Source organism: Nyctereutes procyonoides, unplaced genomic scaffold (genome assembly GCF_905146905.1).
Source record: "Nyctereutes procyonoides isolate TBG_1078 unplaced genomic scaffold, NYPRO_anot_genome, whole genome shotgun sequence".
NCBI lineage: Eukaryota > Metazoa > Chordata > Mammalia > Carnivora > Canidae > Nyctereutes > Nyctereutes procyonoides.
Genome location: NW_026575140.1, coordinates 8,199,645 through 8,213,898, shown reverse-complemented (window position 1 = coordinate 8,213,898; position 14,254 = coordinate 8,199,645). Strand labels below are relative to the sequence as shown.

The window sequence follows — 14,254 nt, the reverse complement described above, 5'->3', positions numbered from 1 at the left end:
GACACTGCTGATTTAATATCAGAGTTTATCCAACAATTGGATATTCAAGCATTTCAATTTTCTCTTATGTTTTTCCTAGGAGTATAGGTCCCCAAAGTGGAGGTCTTAATGAAGATAAGTTTAAGGAATTGGTACTAAGAACTACTTGTGATCAATACAAATTCTTTAATCTCATTGTGTTATTTTATCTATTTGGTTTCCATTTGTTCTACAGAAGCTGTTGGGATGGGAACCAAATATATCCTTTGAGACTTGTATTGAACAATTTTCATGTGTGATAAAGACAACTTTATGCACACACAGGGAAATAAGATAGTTGAAGATGGAAGAAAAATATCCTCCAAATTGCTAAGTGCTTTAAAGTGATTAGTGGTAATGCATGAAAGTTCCAGAGGACAGTTCCATCTCCCACACCCCACATAATCATTGATCACCATTTTCCAAAGGTGATTCAAGTGCTATTTCCTGGCTTCTCAAATTTGATCCAAAATGCACAAGACAGAAGAGAAGACCAGATATCATTGGACGCCAGGTGGCTTAATGGTTGGGAGTCTGGGATCCCTGGGGTAGCTCAGCGGTTTAGTGCCTGCCTTTGGCTCAAGGCACGATCCTAGAGTCCCAGGATCGAGTCCCGCGTCAGGCTCTCTGCACGGAGCCTGCTTCTCCCTCGCCTGTGTCTCTGCCTCTCTCTCTCTCTCTCTCTCTCTCTCTCTCTAGGTCTATCATGAATAAATGAATAAAATCTTAAAAAAAAAAAAAAGGTTGGGTGTCTGCCTCTGGCTCAGGTCATGATCCCATGTTCCTGGGATCGAGTCCCACATCAGGCTCCCTGCAGGAAGCCTGCTTCTTTCTCTCCCTCTTCCTCTCCCTCTCTGTGTCTCTTGTATTTAAATAAAATAATAATAGTATTAATAATTAAAAAACAGATTATCATCGCAGCATCCTTCCCAGTATTACATTTCTACATACTGGTTATGCCCACACACTTTTTCTCTCTCTGCATCCTTGGATTATTATAGATATTCTAGAGAAGTAGTCCCTCCTGAGCCAAGGACAGGCCATAAAACCAGGCTATTTAGCTGTGAATTCTCACTATGGCACTTCCTACTCTTGGGCAGGTTATTTTTCTCTGTTCCACAGTTCCCTAAGAACCAAAAATTGGGATAACATTAGAAGGATTAAATGAGATACTAGTAGTACAGATAAAGCACTTAGAATACAACTATGACAGTGTTGCCACATACCACTCAATATCCATTCTTCTTTCTTTTTAAAGACGAACCCCCCCCCCCCCCGGCAAAGTAGCACTGTGTTTAAGTAAAAGAGCAGATTTTCTACTGCACTTATAGCTAAGTATGGCATGAGGTCAAGTTGTAACCAGTGAGAGGTAAGCATTATTTAAAAATTCCACAAAGGGGGCATCTGACTAGCTCAATCAGAAAAGCATATGACTCTAGATCTGAGTTCTAAGTTCTCTATACGCTGGGTATAGAGATTACCTTAATAAAGTATCTTTAATCCTTTAAAAATGCATTCCACAAAAGCTTCTTTTAAAAGCCAGGCAGACAGCTGAGTAATGCATTTTTGTGCTTTCTTTCTCCGTATCATCTAGAATGAAGATTTGATTACAGAGCTCCAGCAGCCATTTCAGATCATGAGGTACCCTTGAGGACAGAAGCCATGTGCTGAGGATGGCAGAATGGGAAGGAAAGGAGAAAGCTGGGTTCCTAATGACTGTGTGGCCTCCAGATTGGCCATTTACCCTTGAATTTCTTTAACTTGACAGAGAAATACTCTATTTTGCATAAACCACTGTTATTCATGGTTTTCTGTAATATGTATTTGAACTTAAATCATGATACAACAAAAAATGGAGGCAAAGGCAAAATTGGCAGAAGTAGAAAGGAAATATATATATATATATATATAAATCAAGCTCAAAACTTGTCTTTTGGGACGCCTGGGTGGCTCAGCGGTTTAGCGCCTGCCTTCGGCCCGGGGCGTGATCCTGGAGTCCCGGGATCAAGTCCCACATAGGGCCCCCTGCATGGAGCCTGCTTCTCCCTCTGCCTGTGTCTCTGCCTCTCTCTCTCTGTGTGTGTGTGTCTCTCATGAATAAATAAGTAAAATCTTTTAAAAACAAAACAAAACTTGTCTTTTGATCATAAAAGCCTTTCACACACACAGTTGCCCAGCAAGAACTCACCATGCTGAACTTACATGAATGACGGAGTCAGTTGGAGACCTGAGTTAGGGAGTTATGTTAATATACTGCTACTAAGCTCTTCATTTTTCTGATCTGTCCAATTACATCAGGGAGAAAATAATAATACATCTATCAAGGAGTATTAACTTCCTGGAATCTCAACAATCTTTGGGGAGAAAAACAGGAGCCGGCCTGAAAGGCCTTGGTACTTCCAACATGTTCCATACTTTTAAGGCAGTACCAGGATCCAACTAGAATGGCCTCCAGAGAGACATTTTGATAGGAAGCACCATGAGAGCAATTTAGAAACTAGCAAAGGTGTCTGACTTGGGTAACAATACCCAGAAACATTCTTGCTAAGAACTGGGCAAACATATATCCTTTCGTTCGTGGCCAATCCACCCACCTGTCCATTCAATATTTTTACAGGGCTCCTGGAGGGAGCCAGACTGTGGGCCAGGCGCTACAGATACAATGTGGAAGGATCTTGTGCAGATTACAGTCCAATGGAACAAAAGCTTCCCAATGATTCTTCTCTTCTCCTCCCAAAACCCTCCCCACTAGAAACACAAAGAGTAAAATAAAACGGGGGAAAAAAGAAATGGGGAGTCTACTTCTCCCTCTCCCCTCCCCTCTACTCATGCTCTCAAAATAAAGTCTTTAAAAAATACTAATTAAAAGAGTAAAATAAAGTGATCAGAGAATTGATCTCTTATTCATTCTTCCTCCAAGAAAAAGTCAACAATTACTGAGTACTTACTGTATGCCTACTACAGTTGCAGCATTTCACATGTGTTAATTCAGGCAGTCATTATTTCCTCCACATTACAGAGAAGGAATTTCAAGCATAGACAGGCTAAGTGAACTTTCCCAAGGCTACTCAGGTAGCAAGCGGCAGGACTATGATTCAATCCTAGACAGTGTCCACGCTCTCACCCACCATTCTATATTATCCACAGAAATAATATTAACACCTTGCTATCATTTTACCTGATTGCTCCCCACCCAAACACAAAAAAATTCCCAGTGAGAATTAGTTCAGTTAGACCAATGGTTTTCAACGAGGGGTGAGATTCCACACCCCCTGCCCAGGGGGTATTGGCCATGTCTGGAGACATTTTTGGTTGTGACAACTAGGAGAGGGCTTCTGGTATCTGTCTAGTGGGCTAAAGTCAGGGAGGCTGCTAAACACACACACAAAAAAACAAAAACTATCCAGCCCCAAATGTAAAAGGTGCCAAGGGTAGAAAACTCAGATTAGGCAACAGACTTAAAACAATAGTGAACTTCCAAGAAAGACTCCAACATACATGATGGTGGTGGTGGTGCGTCGCTGCCTTCAGCCTAACTCTGGTAGAGAGCTTCCTGCGGCTGGAGTCCCAGGCATGGACAAGAAAACTTATCTCTGGTTTATGAAGTTGCAGAGGCCGCTTGACTGTAATCACACCATCTGTGCCCACTTTGAATCGGGTGTCATCAGAAACATAGGCTGTCCTGGGCAGACCGGTGCATCCTTCAAAACTCACTGTAGGGGATAAATCACACTAATTAGGAAATGGGGCAGATTAAAAACAAGAGCATTAAAAAGTAAGATTGATTCATCCACCAAAAACTTGACTCATACAAAACAAGCACAACTAAAACAAACACAGACTGGTGACAGAATGGAAAGATATGCAAGTGGTCAATATTATCATTATGTTCTTCGTAATTAGAGGGGGACTGTCCATTGTGGTCTGATTTTTTTCGTATCTACTTGTAAAGTGCAAACAGAAACCTGCCTAGAAAGTAACTTCTTTTCAAAAGCCAAAAAAGGGCCTCTCCTTTAGCTGGCTCTTGACAATATGAAAACAGACCACCAAGATAACTAAGAGTCCTTACTAAGTCCAAAACTTAGAGACTGTGAGGTACAGGGAGACGCTGTGGAGAGTCTACATTCAAGTAACAGTTTACATTTATTTCAACTAACAGTGGCAGATAATGAGGCACCTGGCAAGATGGTTAGGAGTGTGAGCTCTGGAAGAGACTATCTGGGTTCAAGGCCCAGCTCTGCGACCTTGGGCAAATTACTTAATCTCCCGGTGCCTCAGTCTGTGCCTCTGTCTACCCAACTGTAGAATGAAGCCAACAAGAGCAGCTATCTACTACGGCTGTTTTAAGATACATAGAACAATGCCTGGTCCGTCATAAGCACTATATTAAAGTTTGTTCAATAAAAATTTTAAAAACAGGGGCTCCTGGGTGACACACTTAAGCATCCAACTCTTGATTTCAGCTCAGGTCATGATCTCAGGGTCATGAAATTGAGCCCCACACCAGGCTCCCCGCTCAGCACAGTCTGCTTGAGATGCTCTCTCCCTCTGCCTCTCCCATTGCTAATACACCCATATGTACACTCCCCCTCTAAATAAAATCTTGGAAAAAAATCTTTAAAAACAAATGTGGCTTTGCTTAATCATTTACTCAATTCTCATAAGTATTCCACAAAAGACACTGATAATTGTAAATACTTCCTGACTGGTTATAGACTTATTATCTGAGGCATACAGAGGTAATGCCTGCTTGCAATCTGACTGATTATTTTCTGTTAGGGGAGATAAATACAGAAACCAATAATTTCAGGTAGTGACAAGTACTAGATACAAAGGAATTAAAAAGGGTGATACAAGAGTGATAGGAGGTGAGGGCCCCTGGGTGGCTCGGTTGGTTGAGCATCTGACTCTTGATCTCAGCTCAGCTTATTTTTTTTTTTTTTGAGATTTTATTTATTTATATGAGAAACGGAGAGAGTGAGTTGGGGAAGAAGCAGAGGGAGAGGGATAAGCAGACCCCACGCTGACACATGGGAGCCCAGGGCAGGGCAGGATCTCAGGACCCTGTGATTATGACCTGAGACAAAAATCAAGAGTTGGATGTTTGACTGAGTCACCCAGCACCCCTCCTCCCAAGCTCAGGTCCTGATCTTAAGGTCGTGAATTCAAGCCCCACGTTGGGCTCTATGCTGGGCGTGGAGCCTACATTTTAATAATTTTTTTAATTGCTGGGGAAAGGGGGTGATTCAGAAAAGTGTAACTCATGCTGGATGGTGAGAGCAGGCCAACCTAGGTGGGGGTGGCAGAGCTAAGACCTGAAGGATCAAGTCTTCCAGAAACCTGGCTCAAGAGCCTATGAGGCAGAGGGAACAGCCAACTGAAGAACAGTTAATTATGGGAAACTCTCAAGGCAGCCTGTTTTCATCCTTTTCAAATACTTGCCTTTCATTTCTCCAGTGGAATTTCTATTTTGTCCAAGTGGTTTTATAAAATTTTTGTCCAAGGAATTTTATAAAAATTCCTGTTCTTGAACCTATTTTCCCTGGCTAGACACCTCTATGTTCATGAGATCAGGTCTCTGCCAGAAATCCCCAAAGCCATCCTCAATTCCTGGGCTGCAGTTTTCATTCTTCTCCACCAGGGGACACCCCTGCAAATGTTTCTGAAGTCAACCGTCCCACCCTGGTCAGAGAAAGTAACCATGACTGGGGTGGGAGGGTGAGCAGCCGGCGGATCGTCCCCTTTTGAAGACTAAGGCTTGGAGAACTTAAGAAATTTGCCCAGCATCTGGTAACTAGTGAGGGACAGAGCTAGGACCGGCCCTTAATCTAAATTACTTAGTCTCATGAATAAGTTTCCCTGCCCTGAAGAGACCCTGTGAAGGCCTTGTTGTTTTAAGGACAGTTTTGCCTCCTAGCTACAATCCAGGGAAATATGGTGCCACCTTGTACAGTAACCTGGAGTTGAGATCTAGCCAGAGATACTTCATACGAAGGGAGCTGGGTCCTTCAAACAATCACCCATCCAACACTCTCTCCTCCCTGTTTGTAAAAACAAAAATCAAAACCATGCCTCCATCTCTACCCTCCTCACCTCTTATGCTGGTTTTATAACTCACTTCCCAAACTTTATGGGGTGGGAGTGGGGTGAGCAGAGGAAGGCTGTAATAAACACAAGAAGAGGGACAAGAGGCAAAGGCTGGTCTCAGAGTCTGTGGTCAGATAATAAACCCAGATTCCACCTCGTTCCTGCTGAGTGGCCTTAAACAACATGCTTAACCTCTCTGGGCCTGTTGCCCCTACTGGGACATGAAGGATATAGCCACGGATGGAGCCTACCTCATCTGCATTTTTGTGAAGATTAACAAAGACAGTGAATGTGATCAAATTTTGAAAGTGGAAGAGCAATGTGAGTAGAAAATGATAATTATTATTTCTGTGCATTTGGGTAGACAAACAGAAGCCAAGTATTTGCTAAGTGAACAGATGAACTGAAAATGACAAGAGATGCAAGAAGAAATGCCGTCCTTGAGGGATGGGCAGATAGTGCCTTTTAGGTCTGACGTAGGAATTCCATCTCAAACTAGTAAAAACAAGATGTGTTTCAAATAACCCTCCCCCAAAACCCATTCCAGCAGAAGTAATGGGGTAATCGGACTGTATTTGGAGGATTGTCACATAAACAGGGAGCAAAAGCTGCCCCCATTTGTCATACCAAATTAATTCCTTTCCCCAGCTGGCCCAAATCTGGGCAGTGAAAGTTGGGACAGGCAGGACTGGACTTGCCAAGGGTGGCAGCCTGAAAAATGGAAAATAGTTTTGCAAGTAACTTTGATGCAAGACACTTAACTTGCTTTGGGGCATCTTGTCTTAATGATGGCTAAGCCCCACCCTTTAAGAAGTGACAAAGAAGTGTGAGGAGCCCAACCTGAATTTCCAGGTGCTCATTAAGGCCCATTACCTTTCTATGCAATATGATCCTCTGGGGCTGATAAACCAGAAATTATAGGAAAGATGCGGGAATCTCCTGTTCCCGGAAGCTTGCTGCACCCCTGACAAAGGCTGGGCAGTGTCTCAGAGCCACAGTGACCACTACTGCCAGCACGGGGGAGTCCAACAGGAACAGCGAAGTATTGAAAGGAGGACTAGCACATGGAGACTGGGTATATTTGAACGTCTCACAATAAAAAAATTAAACAAAAATAAAACCAGCATGGAATTAAGTATTAAGTCAGGATAACTGCCTTTCCTAAAACCTGTCATTTGGTCACTAGGTCCAGAAACCAATCAGAGACAAGAGCCAAGAACCCAAGTGGCCATCTCTAGGTGTGAAAATCTTTTCACTACAATAATCATCACCATCACCAACCACAGCCTCAACTAATAGCAGATACCTTTTGCCTACTGTTCCTGTAACCTTATTTAAACATTTGTAGAACAATGTGCCAGGCTCCACTCTGAGCACTTTAAGAATATTATTAACTCACTTCACCCCAGAACTCTATGAAGTTGTTACTACCAGTGCCCCATTTTTACATGTGGGGAAACTAAGGCAGCTCATAAGGTGCAGAGCTGGGACTAGAACCCAGGTAGTCTGAGAGTTCTCGCTCCTAACTACTGTGCCTCACACCACTCTCTACAAGCCAGACCCTTGCACCAAGTTCTTTATGTCCAGCATTCCAATTTAATTCCTCCAGCCACCTCCACTTTCTCTGTCCTGACTTGTATGCTTGTGCGTGGAGGGGCTGGCCTGTCTGGCTCCAAGGTGAGTGCTCTTCACTGTTTCCATCTGCAAAATGGGGATAATCTTCCCAGCAATAATAAAAAGGAATATTAAGGGGAAAAAATTTTTTATGCATTTTTAAAAGATTTTATTTATTTGAGAGAGAGAGAACCCAAGAGGGGAGAGGGGCAGAGGGGGAGAGAAAAGCAGACTCCCCACGGAGCAGGGAACTCACCGCCGCAGGGCCTGATCCCAGGGCCCCGAGATCATGACCTAAGCCGAAGGCAGATGTTTAGCCAACTAAGCCACCCAGGTGCCCCTAAAAGTCTACTTAACACATCATGATTCTCCCGCGTTATTCATCCTATAAGAGCCCTATTTGCTAACTCACTTGGCAGAAATGACTTAAGCCTAAGATAAAAATTAAATCCTTTCCTTGCTTGGAATTGCTGTTGTGGCTCAAACAGTCCTGCTCTAAGGATTCCCTTTCTACTTCCGCCCCCGCCAAGCCCCACAGCTGGAATGTGAGTGGGTAGAAACCAGACAGTCTCAAAGCCTTCATATATTTCTGGGAGATGTTGGGATTTAAGAACAGGGACCGACAATCAAAGCCAGCTAACCATAGTTGAGTTATTTGGTAACTAGTGGGATAAACCAGTCTCTTAGCAGCAACTACTTGAAAGCAGTGTTTGCCCCACTCGACACACAAAGGCACGCATTATGGATTGTTTCTCTCTCATTGGAACACATTTCCCACAGCCAACACCAGAGAACCCTGCATTTAGATTTATTTCAAGGACCATTTGAACTCAACCACTCAGCCTTAAGAAGAAAAAGTCACACACACAACAAGATCAGAGAGCCTTCTGAGGCTCCTGGGGGTCATGTCACCACTGCGTACCCCAAACCAAGGACTCTGGTTTCTGACTTACATACCGAAGATAAAAGACAGAAGGTTTAACGTGATGGCCAAACGGAATCCTGGAGAGACAGACTAATTGCTTAGCTGGGCAGGAGTTGTTTTGTTTTGTTTTTTCCTGGGTAGGCGTGGTATTTCTAATTCCAACCACAAAGCCCGAATTCTCCATGGATACCACTGTCTATAAAATTTCTTTCTAGGTTCCATTTTCTTTGATGGCACTCGGTGATTCTGGAACATCTCCCTTTGATGAGTGTCAATGAAATTACTCAAAATTATGAGTTTACTGAGAACTCATGTTCAGAAAAAAAAAAGCATGTTTAAAAAATGAGCATGGAGCATCTAGGTGGCTCAGTCAGTTAAGCATCTGCCTTCAGCTCAGGTCATGACCTTAGGGTCCAGGGATTGAGCCCCACGTTGGGCTAGTTTGTTTCTCCCTCTCTCTCTGCTCCTCCCCATTGCTCATGCACTCTCCCCCTCTCTTTCTCAAATAAATAAGATATTTAAAAAAACAGGAAGAAAAGGATTATCAGATCTCCAAGTTGTTCACACTCTGGGGATGTTGAGATTCAAGTTGTACCAGGAAGATGGGTCTTTTTAGCCTGGGCAAGTATATAGATACTTCTATAGGTGTCCATTTGCTACCAACTAGCAACCTAACATCACAACCTAATAGCTGTACGGGATATGCTGGCCCTGGGTGGTAGGAATTAAGCAGCCTAATAAATGAGGAAACTGATTATAAATGAGGAAATTGAGGCTCCGAAGTCCCAGCAGAGAGAACTGGCCAAGCCACAGAGACATGTAGAGGTCTGGGCCTCTGTCAGGAGTTAACCACCTTAGTATCCAAGTCGTCTGTCAACTAGTTCCTAGCTGAATGGATACCGTAGAGTTAAGTTCCCACAGGACAGGTGGAGTACCTGTGATGGTAACCGCGACGTGTCCCCTCTCCATCTTCACCTGACACGCATGCATTATTCCCTCACTCTCCTTGAGGGAAAGCTGCTACAGTCCCAGGGCCACAGAAAAACACAGGGACAGTGAGATAGCCAAGTGAAAGAGGAAGTTTTAAATTTCAGATCCAAGAATGTTCCGCTGTAGATCACCACATTACATAAGCTAAAGTAAGTCAAAGTTCCTCTCATCAGTCAGCTTAAACCCCAAACATTTTCTGGAGGAAGATAAGCAGCTTGTATTCCTGGTAGACAGCATGACTTGCAGCTGGTGTCCACAAAATCTGGGTGATGTGCTCCAGGAGCACTGTCGGCTGGGGAGCCCGCACCCCGCCCCATCTCCCATGTTGATAGGCAGCTCCCAAGGGATCTCAGGGACAAGAAGTTTACTTTCATGAAGTCTACTGCATTCTTTCTCCCAGCCTCCCATTATGTCTTGCCAGAACAAATTATCAGTGGTTTCAGATATGGGGTATAGTTTATACACACACACTCCCGGATATTACTCAGCCATCAAAAACAATGAAATTTTGTCACTTGCAATAACAGTGGTGGAGCGAGAGTGTATTACACTAGGTGAAATTAGTCAGAGAAAGACAAATACCATATGATTTCACTCATCTATGAATCATCTGTAAATCAAAGAAATAAAATCTTAAACAAAAAAATAAATTATTTGAGAGAGAGAGAGAACCCAAGCAGGAGAAGCAGCAGAGGGAGAAGGAGCAGCAGACTCCCAGGTGAGCAGAAAGCCCGATATGTGGCTCAATCCCAGGATCCCGGGATCATGACCTGAGCTGAAGGCAGGTGTTTAACCAACTGAGCCACCCATGTGCCTCTCTTCTGTGGAATTTAAGAAATGAAACAGATAAACATGGGGAAAGTAGGGGGAAAAAAGAGAGAAGGGGGCAAGCCATAAAAGACTATTAACTATAGAGAACTGAGAGCTGCTGCAGGGGCAGTAGGTGGGGGGATGGGGTAGATGGGTGGTGGGTATTAAGGAGGGTACCTGCTGTGATGAGCACTGGGTGTTTTATGTAAGAGATGAATCACTAAATTCTACTCCTGAAACCAACATTACACTATATGTTAACTAATACAATTTCAATAAAAACTTGAAACAAAATAAATGAACACAAATTGTATAAAAATAATAAAAAATAGTCTTTGCATGTAATGAACACCCTAAAAACAGATGTCAACAATGAACCCAGCTGGGTAGGAAGTGAGGAGCAGTCTCCTTCAAGTGTTTCCATCAAAACAGATCGAGGTATGGGGTGCCCAGCTGGCTTAGACCATAAAGCATGAAACTCTTGATCTTGACGGTGTAAACTTGAGCTCCACACTGGGTGTAAAGATTACTTACTAATAATAAAATCTTAAAAAACAAAACACACACAACAGACTGGTGGGGAGCAGGGCATCAGTGTGCACAGAAAACACGGAGGTTACAGATCAAGGAACATTTAGCCCAGCCCTCTCCCAAGGGGAGCTGGCAAGGTTAAAGGCCTCACCATCGTTGATCCCCCCACCCCGCTTTGTTTTAAGGTTAGGCATGGCTGTCTAGGTCACTCTGGCAGCGGATGTTTGCTCCCAGTCATGTTTCTGTTTGGGCTAATGGTCCATTATTTCTCAGAGAGCAAACATCCCGGATGTTGATTGATCAGCACACTAAAAAATGTCATAAATGGCACTTCTGGAGTTAGTAAAAAGCCAGTGCAAATACTTTTATGGCTGCACATTTGTGTGAAGGGGTTAAACCAAGTCAAGTTCAAATCCCAGTAACAAGTTGTACTTTGACCTTCCTTGAGCATCTGCTTCTGTATTCTGGAAAGGGAGACAAGGAGACGTCCTCATCTCCTTTGAGTGATTGTTTCAAGGATTCTTTGTTCCACAACTAGTTCCAGAACCCTTATTCTTGGCCAGGCATCATTCTAGGGCCTGGCAAGTACAGCAGTAGTAAGGTCCTTGCCCTCAGAGGACTTCCATTCCAGGGAGGAAGAGATCATTAACAACTAAGGGTCAGGAATGCAAAGTGCTAATACAGAAAAAGCAGCAGGTCAGGGAGTTCTAAGGCTTGATGCAGAGTGTGAGGGGGCGGGGGGGGGGCACAATTTAACAGAGGGCATTTAGGGACACCTCAAGAAGGGGCATTTGAAGAGACTTTCAGTTTTCTGGCTGCACGCCAAAGCAAGGCAGTGAGCCATGTGGCAGTGTGGGGGACAGTTCCAGGGCCTGCTCAAGCCCTATACACCTAACACTCAGCTCCTGTCCTAGTACTGAACACCCAGCCAGGAACACAACAGGACACAGGCCCTGCCCTGCCGGGGCTGCCTTTCTAGTGTGATGACAATGATGTCATGGCCTAACCAAGAGCGGCATCGCCTCCAGCTCCTTGAGTCCAGAAGGGCCAGAGGGCCCCTCCATTCCCTCTGCCCTTTTGTTATCAAGGCCAGAAAAGAACTCCGTTTAGGGGATGCCCGGGTGGCTCAGTGGTTGAGCATCTGCCTTGGCTCAGGGTCCTGGGACCGAGTCCCACATCAGGCTCCCGTGAGGAGCCTGCTTCTCCCTCTGCCTATGTGTCTGCCTCTTTCTGTGTCTCTCATGAATAAATTAAATATTTAAATTAAAAAAAGAAAAAGAACTCAGTTTTAAATCTTTTGTTTTTGCCCACGGAGAGTTCAGAAATGAGCCAGCACCCACGAATAAAACCTCACTCAGTTTAATCTCAATATTCCTGTCTTCATGGGGGCTCCAGGGGTTCAGCTGGGGAAGCTGGGGCTGCTTTGTGGCTCAAGTCTGGGACAGTGGGCTTGGCTTCAATGTCCCAGGATGGACACTAACCAGCAAGGAATCTCATTTCAATTCATTTAAGGAGGGGAAGTGAGCCAACACTGAACTTCACTCTAACAGAAGCTGGCACCTTGCCTGTTGCAGAGGTGGAGCTGGGACTTCTTCCCTGACTTAGGGAGGGAACCTTGTTTGGTTTTATCAAAAAGAACAAAGAGAACTGAGGTGGGGGGTGCTCTGGCTTCCATATTAAATTGGAGTTTTACGGTCCCAGCTTCTGGCTGCATGTTAAGTACACAAACACCCAACCCACCTGCCTAAATACAGAGGCGCTAACTGATCATTCCCACAGGGCTGCAGGCCAGGATACATTCCTGCGGCCAGCTTGGGCAACTCCAGGAACTGTTTGCTTATTGATTAGAAAGGAAAGGCTCCCTCTCACACCACAGTAACTGCCCACTTTTCCTTTCTGTTGGTTTCCCTGAGGCCAGGGAGGGCCCCCTGTTCTGAATTCCAAAGCAGCTGAATCCCTCCTCCCTCTAGCTCCTGCTGACCCCTCACAGGTAAAGGCAGTGACAGGCCTGGGGAAGGGGCCAGGCCATAGGCCCTAACGCAGCAGGAAGGGCTCCCCTGGTTCCAGTTGTCCACTCGTGCAATAAAATACCTTGACCAAAGTATCTCTAACATCGTCTCCAACCAGGGTCTAACATATCTTACACATAGATTCCTGGGATGCTTTTAAAAATACTCAGGCGTGGGCATACACCTTAAGTCTTCCCCAGGTGCTTAGAGCACCCAGTGAGGGCTCCCTTTGTGCAAGGCAAGCATTAGAATAAGCACTTTTTATTATCACAACAACCAATATGAGAAGGATCCTCTTCCAATGACATCAGTCAAGGCTTAGAGATATTAAGTGACTCTCCCAGCAAATATTGGTCTAGTTGAACCCCAGGACCACAGTCTTTTTTTTTTTTTTTTTTAAGATTTTATTTATTTATTCATGCGGGACAGAGAGAGAGAGAAGCAGAGACACGGGGAGAGGGAGAAGCAGGCTCCATGCACAGAGCCTGTTGTGGGACTCGATCCCAGGTCTCCAGGATCACACCCTGGGCTGAAGGCGGCGCTAAACCGCTGAGCCACCCAGGCTGCCCCCAGGACCACAGTCTTAACTCTCGCATAGCCTCCACAACCTGTGGACTACTGGATGCTAATGTGATGGGAAAAACATACACACTTCACATTTCCTTACTTTCTTAACATTTTATTCATTTATTTCAGAGAGAGAGAGAGAGAGAGAGAGAGAGAGAGAGAGAGAACAAGCAGAGGGAGGTGCAGATGGAGAAGGAAAAGCAGACTCTATACGGCACAACACAGGGCTCGATCCCACAACCCTGAGGATCCTGACCTGAATGCTGGGACCCCTGGGTGGCTCAGCGGTTTAGCGCCTGCCTTTGGCCCAGGACGGACGGGATTCTGAAATCCTGGGATTGAGTCCCGCATCAGGCTCCCTGCATGGAGCCTGCTTCTCCCTCTGCCTGTCGCTCGCGCTCTCTCTCCTCTCCTCTCTCTGTCATGAATAAATAAATTCTTAAAAAAAAAAAAAAAAGTTGAATGCTTAACCAACTCAGTCATCCAGGAGCCCCTCCTCACTTTTTATCAGGGTGCTGTTACCCACATCTATCCCCTCCCCAAATCCTAGTTTTTTGTTTTTTTTATGATAGTCACACACACACACACAGAGAGAGAGAGAGAGAGAGAGAGAGAGAGGCAGAGACACAGGCAGAGGGAGAAGCAGGCTCCATGCACTGGGAGCCCGACGTGGGATTCGATCCCGGGTCTCCAGGATCGCGCC

At 44.7% G+C, this 14,254-nt stretch overlaps 1 protein-coding gene across 1 annotated transcript in view; it reads right to left on the bottom strand.

Annotated features, from left to right (window-relative positions):
* The window catches only part of CDH1 (cadherin 1), a 75,416-nt gene that overhangs the window by 22,412 nt on the left and 38,750 nt on the right, over positions 1-14,254 (bottom strand). The window contains exon 3 of the mRNA XM_055305017.1: positions 3,517-3,731. Within this exon, the coding sequence (XP_055160992.1) occupies positions 3,517-3,731 (215 nt within the window). The remainder of the gene's footprint in view (positions 1-3,516; positions 3,732-14,254) is intronic.